This window comes from Macrobrachium nipponense, chromosome 9 (genome assembly GCF_015104395.2).
Source record: "Macrobrachium nipponense isolate FS-2020 chromosome 9, ASM1510439v2, whole genome shotgun sequence".
Classification (NCBI taxonomy): domain Eukaryota; kingdom Metazoa; phylum Arthropoda; class Malacostraca; order Decapoda; family Palaemonidae; genus Macrobrachium; species Macrobrachium nipponense.
The window spans coordinates 80094216-80117421 of NC_061110.1; the positions used below are offsets into that span (position 1 = coordinate 80094216).

The 23206-nt window shown below is 34.1% G+C and overlaps 1 protein-coding gene across 15 annotated transcripts in view; it reads right to left on the bottom strand.

Moving 5' to 3' along the window:
• LOC135218482 (uncharacterized) overlaps positions 1-23206 on the bottom strand; it is a 1465909-nt gene that overhangs the window by 197504 nt on the left and 1245199 nt on the right. For all 15 annotated transcript variants that reach the window (XM_064254810.1, XM_064254812.1, XM_064254817.1 and 12 more), the window contains 2 exons: positions 19479-19639; positions 1694-1838 (listed from right to left, as the gene is read on the bottom strand). In XM_064254810.1, coding sequence (XP_064110880.1) covers positions 1694-1838; positions 19479-19639 — 306 coding nt within the window. The remainder of the gene's footprint in view (positions 1-1693; positions 1839-19478; positions 19640-23206) is intronic.

Below are 23206 nucleotides of genomic sequence, written 5' to 3' on the forward strand. Positions count from 1 at the left end.
TGTGTGTGTGTGTGTGTGTGTATGTGAATATCATTACATATATATGGCATGCGTATGTATTTAAGTGTGTGTGTATGTATGTATTAATATATATATATATATATATATATATATATATATATATATATATATATATATATCCTGATCATATTCGTTCAACCCCAATTTGATCAACATTATCCTTTTCATATCTCCAACTTATATTGAAGTTATTAACTTCAATATTAATTTTCACTGTTTAACATAAGAAATTCATACCAATTATTGTCAATGTCAACTAATTATCACAGGTACCATAATCATAACCCGCTAATTATATTATTATCATCTTTACTATCTTCATCACTACCGGCGGGAACGTGAGGAAGTCATTAAATATCCACAAGTCTAACCACTTTTGGAACTCTCCTTCACCTTCTGTTTTCCTGTCTTCATTTAGCAGGTAGGTCTGTTGCATCCTTCTGGGTTAAGTTTTGATCTTTCTCCTTTCTCCATTTTTTTTACAGTTTCAGCTAGAAAAGGAACAGTGCCTCCAAAAAAAATTTCTACATAGCGTATAATGCTGTATGAACACTACCCCATGGCCCATGAAACTCTGCCGCGGCCTCTGAAATTCTCAGCCACGGCCCGGTGTTGAGACTATAGCGGTGCCAGACGCAAGATCATGGCTAATTTTAACCTTTAATAAAATCAAACTTTCAGAGGCTACAGGGCTGCAATTTGATACGTTTAATGATTGGAGAGTGAATGATCAACATAACCATTTGCATCCCTCTAGACTTAGTAGTTTTTTTAAGATCTGAGGGCGGACAGAAAAAGTGCTGACGGACAAACAAATAGCCATCTCAACCGTTTTCTGTCACAGAAAACTAAAAACGTCAGGATTTAAAGAAAAACAAAATATTGTGACGAATTAGATAAAAGACCGTATCGTACTTCAACATGACTTCCTCGAATGTTCTTCCTCAGAAGGCGACTACTAATAATATTCAACCAAAACAAAAGCAGTGGGAGCACAGGCTGCCCAACACTTTCATCTGAATTCCAGGCGGAAAAGTCTTTCATTTCGGTTACGACCGCAAATGACAGCGCATGCAATTTATTAATGTTTTTTCCTTTTGGAATGTGCCTGCAAAAATCTTCCCCAAGCGAGGAATAAATGCAGAAAAGAACGATGCACTCCTCTTCTTCCCCATCTTTTCTCTCTCTCTCTCGCGTTCCAGCGAGCAGATTCTTCACCGTAATGGGGGTAATATCGAGCTTTAGAAATGAGCGCGGGGAGTGTTCGTTGGAAAGATCGCTTGATAATCTTCGGAGAGTGAATAAGTCACACAAAGTGTCTATTTCTTTTCTTGTTTATGGGACATTCCTCGGAGAATATTCGTCTGTGTCGCACACACACAAAAAAACTGTAATTATTGTTTGTATGATGTTTTTACGTTGCATGGAACCAGTGGTTATTCAGCAACGGGACCAACGGCTTTACGTGACTTGCGAACCACGTCGCGAGTGAACTTCTGTCACCAGAAATGCACATCACTAACTCCTCAATGGAATGCCCGAGAATGGAATTCGCGCCCACCGAGGTGGCAGGCCAGGACCATACCGACCACGCCACTGAGGCGCTTAAAAAAACCTGGAATAATGAAAGATATGTAAAATATTGTAATGAATCTTCTTCTCTTGTACTCACATGTAACGTTGATGACAATGTGTTCTTGTAAAGTATGGCGAGGCAGAGCAGGATTCATCACCCTGCATGTCACTCTGGCGCCGTTGTCTCTCCTGCTCACTTGTTCCCTCACTTGGCTGACTCCTCCTACGCCCGTTACGGCTTTCTGCGGAAAAAATATATTCAAACCCTTTAGTCCTGAATATCACCAAATACACACACACACACACATATATATAACATGAATAATTATCACAGCACCGTGATTTCGTATAAATTATTCGAGCTACAAATGTCCTTCAATATCTAATTCGCTCTACCTCGGAATTGATATATTTTCATATATGTAAACCGAACGGGAATTTTTTAGTTGATAATAATTTCGTCCCCTCATGGGATCGAACCACCGTCCAGCGGACAGGGACGAAATCATGACGGTGGTTCGATCCCATGAGGGGACGAAATTATTATCAACTAAAAAGTACCCCTTCGGTTTACACATATGAAAATATATCAATTCCGAGGTAGAGCGAATTAGATATTAAAGGACATTTGTAGCTCGAATAATATATAACGTATATATGAGGTTGTAGTCCACAGGGGAAAAGAACAGCTGAAATTCCTTTTAGCTGAACAGTTTCGGCCTCCACTGGCCCTTATCGAGAACTGCTTATTAGCTAGCGCACAAAGTTTACAGTACATTAAAAGTAAAATATAAGAAACAGAAAAATAAAAATAAGCAGTTAGATAAACATTGGTCATTGAATTACAGGAAATTCAGTTACTGTTACAACCTATCTAAAATGATTTACAACCAGTTTGAAGGTTTCAAAACATAAAAATACCTGTTAAAACAATTCATCTAACAATTAAAATATGATCTTGGCGAGAGGACAACATTGCTTAATTTGCAATCCCATGGCAAATATATATACTATACAATATAATAATATAATATAATAATAATAATATATATATTTAATAAATATATATTATATAATAAATATATTAATTAAATATATTATACATATATAATATATATATATTATATATTATACACATACATAACTATATTTATATATGATATATAGATATATATGTATATATATATATACATACATACAGATATTATATATATATATATATAGAATATTATAATATATATAGCGATATAGAAATAGATATATATATATATATAGATATACATATATATATATATATATACACTTATAAATACATACATACATACTACATATAAGTGAATTATAGATATATATATATATTATAAGATAATATATATAGATCTAGATATATAATAGATATAGATATCTATATATATATAGATATAGATCTATACTATATATATCTATATATATACCTATATATATATATTTATATATATATATATATATATATATAGATATATATATAGACATATATATATATATGCAGAAGCCAGGTACTATGTCGTACCTCTAAGTAAATGGGGATACAATCCACAATGAAGTAAAATCCTCTTGTAGTTCAAAATATATATTCTTGTACAGGATTAAAGCTTTCGACCATCAACTGTGGTCTTGTGAACAAGACCACAGTTGATGGTCGAAAGCTTTAATCCTGTACAAGAATATATATTTTAAACTACAAGAGGATTTTACTTCATTGTGGATTGTATCCCCATATATATATATATATATATATATATGATATATATATATATATATATACTATATATCTATCTATTATATAATATATAGATATTATAGATACTAATAATATATATATATCTATACTACATATATCTATATATATAAGATATATATAATATAATATTATATATATATATAATATCGATATTAATATATATATGTATTAATTTATTGAATTATATATATATATTATAATATATATATATATGATACAAGCCAGTTCGATTGAACTGAAAACTGGACGCATAAAGCTGCAACATCAACATGAAAGGAATGTGAGAACCACGCTTGTATGTAAACCAGTTTAAAGAGCTATCAAAAGAAACTCAAAGTTTACATAAGTGGATTTCCGAGTGTACTTTAGCCTACATGTAGACATCGAGCAGCCAGCAACGTAGACAAACTTTTTGAAGTGAGACATAGTAGTAGTGATAGTAGTAATAATAGTAGTAGTAGTAGTAGTAGTAGTATGATTAATAAATTAGTGAAAAAAACGAGGGAAAATGATTTCGTATCAAGCAGAAAATATATTAAAGGGGTGAATAAACTAACTGAATATTTATTTCGTTAATTTCTGCAGAATATATATTAAAGGGGTGAATCAACTAACGGAATATTTACTTCGTTAATTTCTGCAGAAAATATATTAAAGGGGTGAATACATTAACGGAATATTTATTTCATTAATTTCTGCAGAAAATATATTAAAAGGGGTGAATACATTAACGGAATATTTATTTCATTAATCTCTGCAGAAAATATATTAAAAAGGGTGAATACATTAACGGAATATTTATTTCGTTAATTGCTGCAGAAAATATATTAAAAGGGGTGAATACATTAACGGAATATTTATTTCATTAATTTCTGCAGAAAATATATTAAGGGGGTGAATACATTAACGGAATATTTATTTCATTAATTTCTGCAGAAAATATATTAAAAGGGGTGAATACATTAACGGAATATTTATTTCGTTAATTTCTGCAGAAAATATATTAAAATTGGTGAATACATTAACGGAATATTTATTTCGTTAATTGCTGCAGAAAATATATTAAAAGGGGTGAATACATTAATGGAATATTTATTTAGTTAATTTCTGCAGAAAATATATTATGGGCGGGAATAAACTAACTGAATATTTATTTCGTTAATTTCTACTAATCTCATATCACCCTTCGCCATAAACATTGATTCCAATATTTCTGTCCTAAAAAAAAAAAATAAAATAAAAAATAAAAAAATAAAAATATCTGAAAACATTAATTTCACTTTTTCTTTGCATCCACATTATTTTTAGATTTTATGTCAAATAACTTTCGTTTCATTGAAAAGAAAAATCAAATCCCTGAGGAGATCTCGTACCTTAAGAAAAAAATATAAAATGAAAACTTCTTACTCTGATGTTTAATGATTTACACCTCAATCTATCGATGGAGTGATCCGAGGAAGGAGCCAGGTGTCGCTTCCAGGAACCATCATAACAGCGGACGCCTCAGTTTAATCGGAATAACAGCCCTGAGGTTGTTATTTGTTATTACTAGATTCTGACGTAACTGGATGTTGTTGTCCTCTACGGCACGTCACCTCCTCTTACCTACTGATACTCTGAATGCTACTCAATATGCATCTTGGTTATTCCGTTCAAAATGCTCTTCTGAAAAGTTTGTATTGCGATTCTAAATCTCCCTCCATTCTTTTCTCTCAAAGCTTCTGACTAATCCGCGCTTTTTCCTTTTCATTCCCTCCAAGTAATCAAACCACCTCCAAATATTGTGATCCAACTTTTTATTAATGCTGAATAATAGACCAAAATCCTTGGCAAATCTCTTTTCATCCTTTCTTCACATAAACTATCTAAAATTTCTTCACATAGACTATGTAACATTTCTTCACATAACTATGTAAAGTTTCTTTCTTCACATAAACTGTGTTAAATTTCACCTTAAAAAAAATGCTCCATCTTTCAATTCGCGTTTAGCAACCAAACTTCACTTCCTTAAAAGTGATTAGGTTTAACATAACTTCAGAAAATGCAGCCTTGCTTCCCTGAACAGTGTCCTCTTCCAAACCCTTTACACAGCTCCGATAACTTCTCCTATTCTGCGACTTGCTTTTCTCTTCTCCTGCCATCACAGATCATATCTAATCTCAAATATCTTTATGAAAATACTTCCATTTTTCCTCAATCTATTTTAGTATTATCTGCCACAATTTACTTTAATAACCGCAATCTTGTGAACTTACTCATACGTCTTCCTCCCACAAATACTCAAACTTTTACCAGTATCTGCAATTTTATGCTACTGTAATATCTGCAAACATTCGCCTCATAGACACAAACATACTTCCTCAACACTCGTCTTTTCCGGACTGGTTTCTGCTCTCCACCCATAAACAAATGATTCAAGTTAATGTCATAACACACCCCAAATATCCACTTTTACACCCAACCAATACACTTTCGTCTACCCATTCTAACATAGGAAATGCTCTCATGCAAATAATTTATACTTACTCTTTACAATAGATCTCTGGCATTTCACATGGCATTTTTTGTTGGAATTTACTTGAATTACCTTTCTGTTGATACATGAGCACTACAGAGAGCTCTTCTATTTACTCTGAAATTGTTTCACAAAAAGGTCTGCTTTTATATATATATTATATATATATATATATATATATATATATATAATATTATATATATATATATATATACAAAGTTATGGGATAATAAAACGAAAAGTGAATTGTTGAAATTTGCTAATGACGCAGCACTGACTGTGGGTGGTGAAATAAAACTGTGGCAAAGATTGGAAGTGTTTCCAAGAAAAAAAAAAAAAAAAAAAAAAAAAAAAAAAACGTGAGCGAGACTAAGGTTATGGGGTTACATGAGCCAAGGCCCAAGAAACTTTCAGTTACGGCCAGGTGGTGGCCTGTCCTGTAGCGTTGCCGAACGTACGATCATGGCTAACTTTACCCTTAAAATAAAATCTACTGAGGCTAGAGGGCTGCAATTTGACATGTTTGATGATTGCAGGGAAGATGATCAACAAACCAATTATCAGCCCTCTAGCCTCAGAAATTTTTAAGATTCGAGGACGAGCAGAAAAAAGGGCGGACAGAAAAACTGCGGACGGACAGACAAAGTCATCTCAATAGTTTTCTTTTAAAGAAAACTAAAAAAGGTACTAGTATGTGTGCAAAAGATTGGGAAGAGATTTGTCTTATCTATGAGAACCAAGTCGGGAATGTATGGAGGAACTGGTCAGCCAATACTCCAGTATGGTTGTGAAGTTGGATGCTAGAGGAAATTACAAGAAATAGAGGTCGAAACTGTTGAGATGAAGTTTGCACAATATGTGGCATGAGAAATACTGAAAAATTAAGAAAATAATTAGGAGAAATAGTAAAAGGATGGTGTAGATGAAAGGATATCTCACAGGATCTTGAGATGCTCTGGTCATATGAAAATAAAGGATGATATGTAGGTGAAAAGTGTATTTAATTCGAACATGATAAGCGATGGAAGGAGAGGACAGATGGCGTAAAAGGATTACTGGAGAAGAAAGGCCTTAACATCCCAGAAGACCAAGAGTTGCGTGCAAAACAGAGGGAAAGGACAGTGTGTGTGTGTGTGTGTGTGTGTGTGTGTGATGAGAGAGAGAGAGAGAGAGAGAGAGAGAGAGAGAGAGAGAGAGAGAGAGGAGAGGTCTGATACACTTATGATATGGAATTTTTATACAAAGGACTTCATTCATTACTGATAAAAAAAAGAATGACGGCCGCTCATTACTTACATGTGGTAACGGCTTGTATAAAAATATCAACCATATGTATGTATGTGTGTCTATGTATATGTATATATGTATGTATAATATATATATATATATATATATATATATATATATGATTGAGAAAACCAATATTCAATATCAGGAGTGTTTGTGCTGCTAATTGGTGTATCTATTGCATGCATGCAAACATATGGCGTGAAAGAGAGAGGAGCGAGAGAGAGAGAGAGAGAGCGAGAGAGAGAGGAGAGAGACGACGCCCAACAAAACAACGCACTGCCAATAATGCTTTCCATAAGGCCAAGGCAAGAAGACAAATAAACGCAATCAGTCCCAGCAGCCGTTTAAGAATTCCAATTTCTTCTCCCCCCCCCCTCCCCCCAATGCAACGACGCGTATGCGGGACGCGGGTAATGGCTTTAATGGCAAAACGTCAATGTATGATCGTTAAAGTGTGAATTAAAGCCGAATGGGTACACACACACACACACACACACACACAGCAACAACCCGAAGGGACAGAGCGTCAACGCATCAAGCTCGAAAACTGACCGGCATATTCATGAAAAACAAACAATAGGCGATATTGCCAACAGGTTTCGCGAATAGAGGCTGTTTTCGTTCGCTTATGGTATCGTGGCGTATACATGCATGAGTAAATACATACGACATACATATATGCACCCATACATAAACCCTCCTTTATTCAAAAGGAACAAAGCATCAGTTATTTGTGTGTGATAATATATATATATATATATATATATATATATATATATATATATATATATATATATATATATATATATATATACATACTCCCTATAAAGGTGATCCTGGCGGTACCTTCCCAGTCTCAGCCAGAGTTTTGGGGGCTGAGGTCGCTGGCTCCATGTCCTCCACAAATTTGGCTGACAACAAGGTACCATATTCACTGCCTAGGTCGACAAAAGAACAGTGGGAGGCAACTGATCTGGCTCGTTTGTGAATCCTACCCGGGTCATATATACAGTGGTCTTCAAATTTTTTGAGGTCATGGCCTACTTTAGATATCTCCAAATACCCATGGCCCACTACTTCAGATTTAGAATAGGAATTGATAAATTCAAAATACAGCATTTATATAGTTCCTGGAACTGGAATTTTATTACATGTTATTTCCATGAATTCAAAATATAGATTTTCATAAATTCTGTATACATATATGCTCAGAATCTTTTCATGACCATTTTTATGATCTGAAAATTAACTATTGAACAATTACTAGGATAAAATAAGAAAAAAAATATTTATTTGCATATTCTTACATATACAGTTATTCATAATGATAGGTCCAGATAAAAGAAAATATACTTTTATTTTCATTTTTATATATTGTTTATTTAACTTTAAATTATACAATATTTTTTTGTCCTTGGCCCACCTGATAATCAGCCCATGGCCCTGGTGGACCATAGCCCACAATTTGAAGACCACTGCACTAGGGTAACAAGCCCATTTATAAGAAAAGACAGCTTTCGAAAATTCAGAAGGTTCCTTGTCACACTGAATCTGCTAAATGAAAGTAAATGAACAATCTTATTTAAAATTAACAGGTAACATTATATTCCAATATTATAGAATAATTTTCTACATCATGACTTCCTTTGCTGAACTACAGAGGCCGTCAGTCATATAAACATTTCGAAAAAAGAACACGAGGGTTGAAACTGGCTGACGAGCAAACACTCCCGAATTTTACTCGCCACTGAAAAAATGAACTGTAAACACTAAATGAAAACACAAAACGGTGAACAGTAAATTCTATGAAACAGCTCCAGTGTAACTCATTCAAAACGATGTTAAAGAACTAAACAAATACCAAGTTAAAACACTTGACACTCTCATGGCTGGCCAGAAATGTTTGGTTTTAATACTAAAATTAAAATCCTAATAACTAAGGCCCCTTGAAAATATGATAACTGAGTAAACTAAACTTACTGAACGGATTTCTAAATTTGAAATGGGAAATGACCGACGAAAAAAATTTCCTCTGGGTGTACGAACTATGGTGCTCAAAGCAATATTCATGTGTATATATAGATCGTCAGAATATCATAATGGAGTCAAACTGAAATGTTAAATCAACATATCTACAAACATGACCGGGAAGTCTGAAGGAGTAGTCAATAATATAAGACAAGATTTGTTTTCTTAGGAAATGTCATTCATAAAATTATGCTACGCATAGCAAGATCGAAGTCCAAATTAACAGCGAAAACTTGAGGCTTACGGAGAGGAAAACATTTTGCAAAAGGCAGAAGAATCTCTATACGAACGGAAAAGGTTAAAAGGTGGAAACTTTTGAGAAAGAGGAGGTGAATGGTCAGCGAGTGTCATGAGTGTTAAGTCGAATGCACGGATGCTGGACAGACATCAACTGATCAGTCATCCACGTGATTAAAGCATAATTCAGGGTTATAAGTAGGGTCCCACATAGCTTTGACTTTCAGGAACCTTCACAAGACCCTGAAAATTTTTTTTAATATCTAAGAAGTACATCATAGCACTAAAAATTCGAATTAATGACTCGGGAAAACAGTGTTTCAGGAGTTTTGGAAGACAAATCTTCCGTAAAGGCAATAGAGCCTACCTTCTTCGGATAACTCCAAATTAGAGTACGACAAGGAGAAGGATAAATTCCAGTTTTTAAAATGAATCGGTAATCAAAGCCAAAGTGGGGGGGGGGGGGGGGGCTTTCGTAATCGCTTCCATGTGCCCATTCAAGAAGAGTGTCATTTCCATAAGAGTTGGTCATATAAATTATGATTAGCTGAATCCACTATTTAACACATCTTTGGGGCACAAAGTAATACAGATGTGTTTGTTTGTTTGTCTGTATGGTGTTTTTACGTTGCATGGAACCAGTGGTTACTCAGCAACGGGACCAACTGCTTTATGTGACTTCCGAACCACGTCGAGAGTGAACTTCTGTCACCAGAAATAAACATCTTTCACACCTCAATGGAATGCACAAGAATCGACCTCGCGGCCACCGAGGTGGCATGCAAACACCATAATGACCACGCCACTGAGGCGCTAAAACAGATGTGTTAAATACACGAAAGTAATTGGCACTCAGTCTTTTCATTGTTAACTTTCCTAGTGGCTTCGGCTAATAAACAAAATCACGTGCTTTTGTGATTTCTTAGTATAAATTATGATGTTTCTAGTAACGCACTCTACGAACTTTGCAACTTTTTAGTCCAAAACGATAATCAAAGACATTGTGTTTGTAAAATTCAAAAGAGTAAAGGATCACCTAGGGAAGAATTTGGAACAAAAAAGCCGGGGCGATGACAACGCTAAGAAAAATGAGCTTTTCGAGAAGGGGAGAGAGAACTGTTAAGACGGGAAAACAAAACCGGATTACAGGACATCTGTGCGAGGGAGCTAATGAAGAAGTTCCGTTTTGCTTCTGTCTCCTGCAGGTGAAAAGGCGCCGAAGATTAAAGCGACCATTGATTCCATATGTAGGTTTTGCATGGCGGTTTCCTAACCAGAACAAATGAAGACCAAACACGCTAAGCAAACCATGGCTTACAAGGAGAGGGGGCATATTCTGATTGAGAACACGGTTTATATCAATCTGAGTGATACAATACGTCACGTTGGTGGTCCTGGGAAAAGGAAAGAAACACAATCCAAACAGGATTCATCTCCTAACCCCACTCCCCCCGTTCCCTCCCACAGCATCCAGAAAATGTTACGTAACAGACTTGGATTGCTTGTTCGAAACATCATTCCTAATATTTTCTAATAATGTATTTTGATTTTTCCGCAAAAGGAGTAACCTATCTACCCCCAATATATATATATATATATATATATATATATATATATATATATATATATATATATATATACATATATATATATATATATATATATATATATAAAGGTAATGCCACGGAGGAAAATGAAAAAAGCGTGAACTGCCGAGATCTTTCGGTCTTAACGACCCTTTACTTAAGGCAACTTGCCTTAAGTAAAGAGTCGTTAAGACCGAAAGATCTCCGTAGTTCTCGTTTTTTCATTTTCCTCCATGGCATTACCTTTATATATATATATTTCGTGATCAAGTTATTCATATATATATATATATATATATATATATATATATATATATATATATATATATATATACGCACAATAATATACAAACACTGAAAACCTACGAGGCTTGGAGCTGGGGAGGGCATTCCGCGCCGAGAATAATTTTGTGCTGGTCTTTAGACGGTAACATAAGATTACGGAGATACATGTTAATGGCACTGGAATTTACCTGCATTATATTAATATTTATTATAATAAGTCAAAAAGTGACAATGTCAACGCAACTTCATATATTTGTTTGAAAATATCATCATACTAACTACATTTTTAATTTAAAAACACTTAGTGTACAAAATAAAACTATAATGCAAGATAATAATTATATATTATATTATCAATATATATGCAACCACTGTTAGAAACTAATCTTAATAAGAATAACAAAAAGTCTTCACAATAATAAGCACCTTTAAAACTTTCGGAAAAAATATTTCTCCATAACCAGTCCATAACCAGTACACAAATACTCATGAGATAATATTTATCCATAAACATGTAGTACACAAATACTTAGAGATAATAATTCTCCATAACCAGTAAATAAATACTCAGAAATAATATTCATCCATAACCAGTTTACAAATACTCGGAGAGATTTCTCCATACCTAGTAAACAAATACCCAAAAATATCTCTCTATAACCATTAAACAAATTCTCAGAAACATCTCTCTATAACCATGAAACAAATTATGAGAAATACTTCAATATAACCAAAACAAATTCTCAGAAATATCTCTCTATAACTATTAAACAAATTCTGAGAAATATCTCTCTATAACCTTTAAACAAATTCTCAGAAACATCTCTCTATAACCATTAAACAAATTCTGAGAAATATCTCTCTATAACCATTAAACAAATTCTCAGAAACATCTCTCTATAACCATTAAACAAATTCTGAGAAATATCTCTCTATAACCTTTAAACAAATTCTCAGAAACATCTCTCTATAACTATTAAACAGAATCTCAGAAATATCTCTCCTTACCCAGTAAACAAATACTCAGGAATCCAAGCGCGCGAAAGCTTCATTTATCGAGATACGTTAACCTTATTTATCTCAAATACATTAACAAAATATAAACCATCGACTCGATCCTTCAAAAAAGACCAAGGCAGATGAAGCCATTTGACAGGAGCTTTAAACACACGTTTTACACAGTGCTTGCACAAAAATGCACATGTGAACAAAGTCTTGTATTGAGTACAGGCTGTAATTCCTTTACGCGGGATATTGAATGAGAATACAGAAAAATGACAAAATACCATCACTAGCTTGCCGAGATTACTGATCGAAGACATACAGCGATTTCATTATAAAGAACACTGACAGAGAGCAGAACAATTCTTCTTTATTGCAAAACTGACCGGACAGAGAACTAGTGCTCTATTCAAATATAGAAACGATACCATTTCTAGAGGCACGAAAAAGGAGGTTAAATTTAAGATAGCAGAGACTAATCCCCAAGAAAATGACAGTTCTGCAGGATATAATATAACGATAGTCGGGGAAAACCGAAGTAGAAAGGGACAGATTGAAATCTAAATCTTGGCAGCCAAGGGAAAGCCACAATGCCGTGTAACCAAAGATGTCTTCCACAGAGTATATGTAAAAGCTTTGTTAAATAAATTACGGCAATATGCGACCTCCCATACGCAGGAGACATCTGCCAAAAGAGAATCCTTACATTGAATAGGCAGGCAATTTGCGGCAGACGTAAATACGGCGAGCTAAAATTCTAAAGAGGAAGTATAAGTTGGCGAGAAGGGCACCGATTAAATGGAACAGTTTCGTGATTAAAGTGCACTGAGAATAGATACAAAAATGCCAAATCATAAATGTCCGCAAAGTATTACAAAAGGCGCCAGATAACTCGAAAATTAAGCTTTAAGTCGGATGAAAAAAAAAAAAGGCCCGGAAACATCCAACCATAACTGTTTATTTATTCTGAAGAGGACTTAGCTATTTCACCAAAGTCATCTCTCTTCTCCATTTGATGTAACCTGAACATCGAAAGTTTCGACTCGAGAGCTGAATTACACTTTTAACAAGATATCCAGAGAACTCTAAGACTGCAGATTAAAAAAAATTGAATTAAAGTTTGTATGGAAGGCACTGCACTTGCTTAAGTTAAGGGATCCCAATTCAAGTATGCCCTGATGAAGTAATGAGATCCTGTTTCATGTGTATTCCACAAGACCAGAGTCGATAACGAGAGAGAGAGAGAGAGAGAGAGAGAGAGAGAGAGAGAGAGACGAGTTTTGGAATTGGATGAGAGCATGGGGAGGACTGAGGAGGTAGGAGAGAGAGAGAGAGATGAATGAAAACTGAGAACAAAGCAGTGAAGTATAACGAAATCTTGGGAGGTGAATCATCCGCAAAATCAAGAATAGGGAAAGACGTAAAGAAAATTCTTACTGGTTAGGAAGAAAACAGCCGAACTTTAGCTGCATTCACAAAGGCGCCGCCGGTCTGGCAGGAACAGGAAGGAGCGAGGTTACACAAACACACACCGACTGCAGAAAGAGGCTTGCTAGTGTGCGAGCCTCAAGTTGTGTGGCAGCAGAATATAAGTTAATATCTCGTATTTATGGCTCTGCTGATTTTCATAATCATGGTGTACAGTGTACTATTCATACATACATCAGTCACCAACACTTTTTCTATAATTTTCCAACACTTGCTTAAAGTTACAGAGCTACTAATAATGATTACAGGCCAATATGAATAATCAATGTACAAGTCTCCTAATCTGCAATTCTCCTTCTGAACATTGTAAGGCTGGTGCGATGGATAATTTTTTTATCAAGTACAAAATTTTCATAGAAACATGTAAGCTTATAGGTTGAAAAGTTAATTTTTTAAACATTTACATGAGATAAGCTTTTCAGTAAGTGTTTTCGCTCATCCCTTTTGTTCCAAAATGATGAACTTTACTGGGATAGATATATATATATATATATATATATATATATATATATAGTATGTATGTATGTAAGTATATATATATATATATATATATATATATATGTGTGTGTGTATGTATGATAAGTATATATATATATATATATATTATATATATATATATATATATATATATATATATATATCAATTTAAATTTACCCGTTATTGACACTGCCTCTGCTCAAATTATTCAGAATACATACAACAACATTTCACAAATGTACTACAATTAATTCTGAAAAAAAAGTCTTTAAATATCTAATTTCAAATCAATAATATGACCTTGATTAAACCTTCCACTCTTTTGACCTTGTCACAAGAATGTCAAATCATATCCCGAACCGAATTATTTATGATTTCAATAATATAAAGCTACCTGTCAATTTCCGAAGCACGTAAACAATGAAGATGAATTCTTAAGAGGTAATTGATTGTAGTTCAGCTCAACGTGACCCCATCCCATTCGGATATATCGAATATCATTATTCCATTTCATGGCATCTAATGAAAAGGTCTGTAATGAGATTTTCTTACTAAATATTGGAAAGTGTCAAACCTCATTAATCGTTTTTTTATCTAATCTTATTTCATCCGTTAATGCAATCTCTATCCTCATTACTTGTTTTGTTCAGATTTACGTTCAACCCAATCACTCTACGTGTATGGTTTACCTTGTTAAAACATGCTATGTATACCTTGTGGGGTTTTTGTAATCAAAACAATATCATTTGCATATTCTAAGTCTTGTCTGTCGAATTTATGTCGTTATTCCAATTTAAATCTCTTCCATTTCCGTCCGCTATTTTTATTATAAAACCTACTATATGAAGGGTAAAGAACAAAGGTGAAAAAAGAATCATCACTTGCAGCGGCCTGCTCTTCAATGAAAATTCACTTGGTTATCAATCTACTACGTTCATGTATATTTCAACTAATTTTACATATTTAACAATAGTCTTGGTCTCGCAAGAGCCTTCCATAAATATTGGTTTGTGGACGTTGCCAAAACCATTTTATAATAAACAAAATCCATTAGATGGTGATTTTTAAATTCCACATACTGCTGCATAATGTCTCAACACAAATATTTAATCTGAAAAACTGCTGCCTCGTCTAAAATCAGTCTGTTCACCTCCATGTTTATTAAAAACAAATAAACTGGATATCTTCATTGCAGTCGGCATAACTGCAATGCTTTGCCTCAACAGTTATCACATTCAGGTAGGTCACCTTTCTTTGTTATTTGAGCTGTATGACTTTTAACTTCAAAGATCAGGCTCTGTATTCTTGTTGAATCTAAAGGAAAACTGAACTGAATTCTTCACAAAGAGCCCAGCTGGGTACTCCTCGGAATGTCGGAATGATTATCATCACTGAATAATACTGGACTGTGTATTTCCTCGGAGCAGATCGAAATATTTGATAATTCATCTTAGAACATATGGATTGATAATTCTTCACAGAAAATCAGGCCGGATAATCTCTACAAATTAGGTTACATAACTCCTCTTAGAAAGCCACGATGGGTAATAAGCCATAGGCATTCAAGATGAGGAAATGATTTCTAGATACTGTAGTACAGAAATCAAACCCTTCTAAGATACTTATATATAAGTAATCACTTCCTTTCCACTTCAGTCATCAAATAGGGTGATTAATGTGACAACAACCTTTTACCTTCCTTTTAAACTCTAGACACTGCACGAAAAAAATATTTATGTGAGCCTCAACCCATGCTTATCTCCAAATTTAAATTTACGTTCTTCGTGAGTAACATAAATAATTGAAAAATGAAAGGCAAAAGCAATGCAATACATCATATCATAAAGATCATTATTTTCCAGAGCAAATAACTTTCATCTTTTGGGGAGATTAATGTGAGTGGGGCATGAAAAAACATACCAACAGCATGACCAGAGCCAGTAAAAAAACACAAAATAAAATAAACAAATATATTTTGAGAAAACTAAACTTAGCGTTTCTGAGCTTGGGTGAAGAATCGCAAACTCTAAGTTGGCCCGGAAGCCCTTCATGATGAGCAAGACCGAATTAGTAGGGATTTGCCTTCAAGGAAACTGGTGTCAAGGCATCAAAGCATCAAAGCCACCAACTTCGAAAGTTGACGAATTCAAGTACATAGATGTTTAGCGATACGGAAACTCAAAGCCCATTAATGCATTGAATCTCTTCTAAATATACACAGCCAATGCTGTGTGTGTGTGTGTGTGTGCGCGTGTGCGTGTGAAGCAGCTATACACTTAATAGAACAGATTTACGCATAACACAATATTGGTTAAATCAGATACATTCTAAGCCAAGATCCGTTACAGAAACACTGGACCCAATAAAATGGAAAGGATAGTTTGCTTCTATTACTCTACCTCGTACACACACACACACACACACACACACACACACACACACATATATATATATATATATATATATATATATATATATATATATATATATATATATATGTGTGTGTGTGTGTGTGTGTGTGTGTGTGGGCAATTGGTACAAAATATGTATTTCTTAGGAACAACCCATACGATTAGGAGCAATAAGCAGGACAGGGATGAATGAATGTAACGGTGTGTACCGGGTACCTCGATGCCTTACTGATGGTCCTTATATGAAGGCGTATGAAGCGGTTACCTGAGGAAGCTTTACTGCACAAGGGGTCTATTTACAAATCAGCAGTTAAAAGTCTGAATGAAATAGTAACCGTTGTGTATGAAACGCAAGCCTTTGCAAGAATTAGACCTTTACTATCCTACAACTACAACTAAAGAGCACTTCGTGTACGTTTATAAAGTGGCTGATATATATATATATATATATATATATATATATATATATATATATATATATATATATATATATATGTATGTATGTGTGTGTGACTCACATCAGGATAGAAACCATGTCTTTTAACTGAAAGGCAAGGCTGCTGCCAACTAAGTCACACACGTCATAACAGAAGCTGGAATCAAAGTACTACTGTACCTAAGGCTTTACCTTAGCAGGCCAAGTGCCTCGCATAGCAGCGGGTCTCCCCCATCTTCCCAACTCAGCAATGAGCAGTGGCGCAATAGATAGCATTTCATCCGAATTATCCCATCAGAGCGGCCTTACCTTTTAATTGAAAGGCCTGGGTTCGATCCTGATAGGAGTCAGAAATTTATTTCTGTTCCACACGTGATTGAGTGTAGATTATTTATATATATACATATATATATATATATATATATATATATATACATATATATATATATATATATATATATATATATATATATATATATATATATATATATATATATATATATATATATATATATATATATATATATATATATATATATATATATATATATATATATATATATATATATATATAGAGAGAGAGAGAGAGAGAGAGAGAGAGAGAGATTGTGTGTAGATTGTATATATATATTTATACTATATATATATATATATATATATATATATATATATATATATATATATATATATATATATATGTATGTATATATAAATATACATTTATATATGTATAGCCAAAAATAGCACATATTGCATTCACTACCTTAAAAATAACACGCTAAAGGGATTATCTTCGGCTTAATTTTCAGCATTTTAAGTTTGAAACGATTTAATGTGGGGAAAAGTTATAAAAATGTAATAATGTTTATACTTATATACATCAAACCACAAACTACATAAACCTTGGTTGTTTCCACAAGGCTAAATCGCTGCCCCAGAAACGGCCCCACAAAAAATACGTAATAGTTTATAAATAACAATAATTTCGAAACACAAAACATAACATTTGTCCAAAGTTATATTTATTCGATATTAAAGAGACAAGGAGGAACGAACTCGCGTGCAAGCCAAGCATCTTTCTCGGCAATTTAAAAGTAGCGATATTTCAACGGGCGTAAGTCACTTTTTGCGTCGACTGAAAAAGGAAGTTCATTTTGTATTCGGATGTCCGCTGAGAGAGAGAGAGAGAGAGAGAGAGAGAGAGAGAGAGAGAGAGAGAGAGAGAGAGAGAGAGAGAGAGAGAGATAAATGATAAGGTATGCAATTTTAAGATATCTACAATTTCAGCTTTAATTTTATAGTCCCTTCGAGTTTAAGGTAACACCTTCGCATACGCTCAATTTACTTCCTTATTCCGTTCTAGTAACCATGTTTAAAAAATGCTCATAAATAACATGAATGTAAAAAACAGCTTGACTGAAAATGATCTTAGAACATTTTGCTGGTATATAATACTCAAATATTCGCATGCACATAACTTTTAAAAAAATTTATTTGTACACGCACAAATATACAATACAATGTATATGTATATTTGCATATGTATATATGTGTATATATATATATATATATATATATATATATATATATATATATATATATGAAATATGCAAGCTCCATGAACCCCAATTCGACAGTGCGTGGAGTTAGCAACTTTGTGAGAGAGAGAGAGAGAGAGAGAGAGAGAGAGAGGAGAGAGAGAGACGAGAGAGATTTTGAGAGAGGAGGAGAAGGAGAGACAGAGAGAGAGAGAGAGATGAGAGAGAGGAGAGAGAGAGAGAAATAATTCAATCTCGATCACATACACAAACAGAATGAGGTCGTCATCATCGTCATCAAGGAAAACAATTACCTATCATATTATTCCTCCCCAGTCTCGATATGAATTACAAATTTACCTACAGTTTTTTGTTGCGCTACCTGATCATCTTCAGAAATATGTCACATATTCAATACAGAATTAAAACAAAACAAGAAAACAGAACTAGCAAGAAAATAAATCGATAATTGAAGGGAAAGATAACTCTAATATAAGTTCTTCCAGTCAAGCCCCTCTATACCTCGGATTTGAAGTTTCACATGTAAAATGAAGCTGAATTTTGGAGAGAGAGAGAGAGAGAGAGGAGAGAGAGAGAGAGAGAGCTTAAATTTTTAGTAATTTTTTTGTTTAAATTTAGTTATATACTCTAATTTTATAGATCTACAGTGCAGTACAGTACATACAGTATCTACAGTATAGATCTACAGTATATAAACACCATATTCTTTAGAAGCTTGAAGTTCGAGTCAGTGGCCAAAACTTTCCATCACTTTCTTAGGCCCCTCGGTAACCTTTCACGAACTTACCTTATCTGTATTCTCTGAATGGATGAGGTTGGCTCCTTTATACCACGAGATTACAGGCTGCGGTCTAGATCCTCTGGCCGTACAGGTCAGGTCGAGCATGTCCCCGGCACGTACGGAACCTGTCACTGCCGCTCCCGTCAGTTCAACTGACAGAGGTCGGACTGCAAGTGGAAGAAACGGAATGAATTAGGAAACAAGTAGATAAAAGTAACTGACTAATCAAATACTCAAGACAACGCATTAAAATAAATCAGTCCAAGACAGAAACAAATAGTTCAAACGATATAAAGGTTTGCACGAACACCTATCCTATACTCAGGTCCTACCACTTGAAAAAAAAGAGCTCTTGCAGTACTCGTTCTTATAAAAATTGCCAAATCTGCTGAGATAATATGGAAAACGGTACTCAAAGGTGGTCAGCTTTGGTTCTGGATCCTGTCGGGAAGTCTACCAAGTCGACAAACAGAATAATAAACTCCTGAGAGTGAAATTCACGGGGTAGCAAGTTTCCCCATTGTTTGATTTTGCCAGTTAATACAGTTACCAAGTGAACATGATGAAAAGACCTGCCGATTTAGTTATGAACCGGAGAGGAGTCGCGTCATTTACAAGTTATGGGACTCTAGACTTCAAAGGAGGTACTTCCTATACTTTTTTTTCAAAATTCCTGATCTGTATACTCCTAAGTTTGTCATGGATATGTGAAACACCACGAGTCTGTATATTAACAGTGGATTTTCCAAAACAGAATGACACCATCTAACACGAAAATCTGAGGGACTACAATTTTCGTGCAATTACACTCATAACAAGTGTCAGGTCCTTCATAGGGCAGCGAGATGCTACTTTTGGTACCTTAGGAATGATCTGACTTTGAGTTCCGTATGTATCAAACCTCCTCGATGAACTTAAAATTTCCCGAGAATTCTAATTATAAGTTTCTTCATATTGTAAACCTCGGCTAATTCTGATTTGCTACTATGTATCAAACCTCCCCGATGAACTTGAAATATCCCGAGAAATGTAATTTCAAGTTGTTATATATATAAACCTCAGCTAATTATGATTTGCTAGCATGTTAATCATAGATGTTCTGTGATAATTATCAATGAAGGGCAGACCACTATCCTTTTACCCGATTACCTGAGCTTACAAAAATATACGTTAGGCTTAACTGCTCCTGCTAATCTATCATTCTACCAGGCACAAGGAATACCATTCGTACCCAACCTCCGGCACCAGTAATACCATCCTCATATTCATGCCTCTTCCATAAACGCAAAGAATTTCTGTGATTCTTTGTTTGAAATGAAACATTTTATCATACTATGAACAAAATCTAGTATAATAATTTTTTCACCTTCTCCTGCACTCTCCTTTAAATGAAAATAAATGAGCCGATTTCTTTGGTTATCGGAAGTTCAGCGCTTCACAACAACTGAAAAGCCTTATATGTCATTATCTGAATCCCTGCCCCCATATTTGGATTGCTCAGTTATTTTTTCCTTCTGTTGGACTACATCGAAATGATTTCATTTTAAATAAGTGACCCTGGCCACATCTCCCCACTCCATATCTACTTCCATCCTCAATGTTTCTTTCCCGTAACTATTATTTTTCCAGCCTTAAGAGACTAGAGGGGAATATGCATTTATAAGTACGAGGCCTCTACGGAACGTAATTACTCAAGAAATCGTGAGATGGTTAGTTCAATTCAGTTCCATTTCAGCCGAGACCTCTATAAAAAAAAAAAAAGTTACCCTTTAATTTTCGTTAGTCTTCAGACTTGTCTCGTTAACTTTCACTCTCAATACTTCCCTTCCCTTTACACGAAAATTCTGCCGAGAATCAAATTTCTTTGTCCACTGTATGTCTTCCTTACCACTTGGATCTCCAATTAACCTGAATAATGGCCAAGTAAACATCGTCATATTGGACTTCCTCATTCTTTTATTTCAACGAGATTTTTCTGGGCTAACTGAGATATATTCAATATTTAATTAAAGAAGTTTAAAGCTTTAATGAACTTTGGTTCGGTCGTTACGCCAAATTCAAACAAGGAAGAATGGAGCCATTTTCAATTCAGATTTAACTTAACAGATTTTCTTTAATGGTACAACTGGAAAAAGTTCTAAAGACTGGTCATTCGCATATTCTGTAAAAATGAAGTGTTCTAAGTCGTATAAATTTAGAATATAAACTAAACTATTACCCTCCAGGATAAAACATGAAAAAAGAACAATATGAATTAACCGTTTTCCTATCATAAAATAATACTTTTAATAATGGACACCTATCATGATCCTGACGAATCTCTAAATAAAGGAATCACAACTGATTATGACCAAATCGTTAAATCGTTACTTTAGATTTTCATGCAAAAATATATGCGAGTGAACTATTGGTAACAGAAATGCCAGCTACATTCTAAATAAACTTGGTTAACATTTGTTTTCAAAACAACTTTCTTTAAAACGTCTACCAAAGAATTACGAATTCCTGCAGACGCAGTAAAGCGACAAAGGAATATTCATACAAAACATATACACAATGATTTTACATCAATAATCCATGACTAAATAAATCAGTACTTATTAATAATTTCGTTTAAGTATAGCTCTCTTTTCTAGAAAAATTATCAAAACAGAATTGTTTGAGAAAAAGTATGACCAAACTTTTTTTTTCTATTTTATGGCTTACTCTGGGAGTAAGCTTACAGACTATTTTTGTTGTTGTTGTTGTTGTTGTTGTTGAGGGGGAATAGGAAAGGTCTATGGAGGACTAAAAAGGTCTGAAAAAGGTGTTTCGCGTTGCAGTAAAGATACAGGAATTTTAGGATAGGCTATTTATGATTTATTTATCAGAATGAAACTGTAAAAAATAAACAATGTGCATGTCAAACAGTAGAGAGAAAAATATTTCTAATAAAATATAGCGTATCTATTTTACTTTTCGTTTGTGAAACAAGGATCTATTTGACCGCAGATTTTAGCACGTTTTAATTCACGTTACAAATTAGGAATATAACGTTTACAACTTGTGTTAGAGGAGAAAATTTTGCACAAGTCCCAAGTAAGCTGTAGGTCTGATCACGCCTTGTTTAATCAGCATGAATGTTGAGGAAACATTTTAGTACCCGTTGCAGCAATATACCCGTGCTCCAAAAAGCAATAACTCTTGGACATCAGTACATTATACTTACACTAAGTTTTTGCCATTAAAGCCTAGATTTCCAACGTCATTTGCCTCTCTGATCTACTTTATCAACACTTTCTCTTCTTGCCGTAAATATGTCTCACTCAATAAAATGGAAGATTCTTGCTTAAACGTCAGTAATCAAGACGAGTGACTAAGAGTTCACAGCATCATAAAACTTTTGATTTCAGCATTCAACTTTCAACCAAATTCTATGCCTAATGCATTTCCATTCATAATTTACCTAAGAGTAGAAGAAAAATTGGAATGAAGCATAACGTATGATAATTTACATTTGTCCACTACATGCCTTGAAAACCACCTAATTACTAGAGTTCCTTATATACACATACAGAACAGTATTTATGATTTTACATATTAATAAGTATATGTACTCGTACATGAACACACAAAGACCATCACATTCAAATACTCTAGTACATATGTACAAAAGGCAAACACGTAAGGAGTCATGCACACCCATATAAAATACACACACATATATAGTATATATATATGTATGAATGTATATA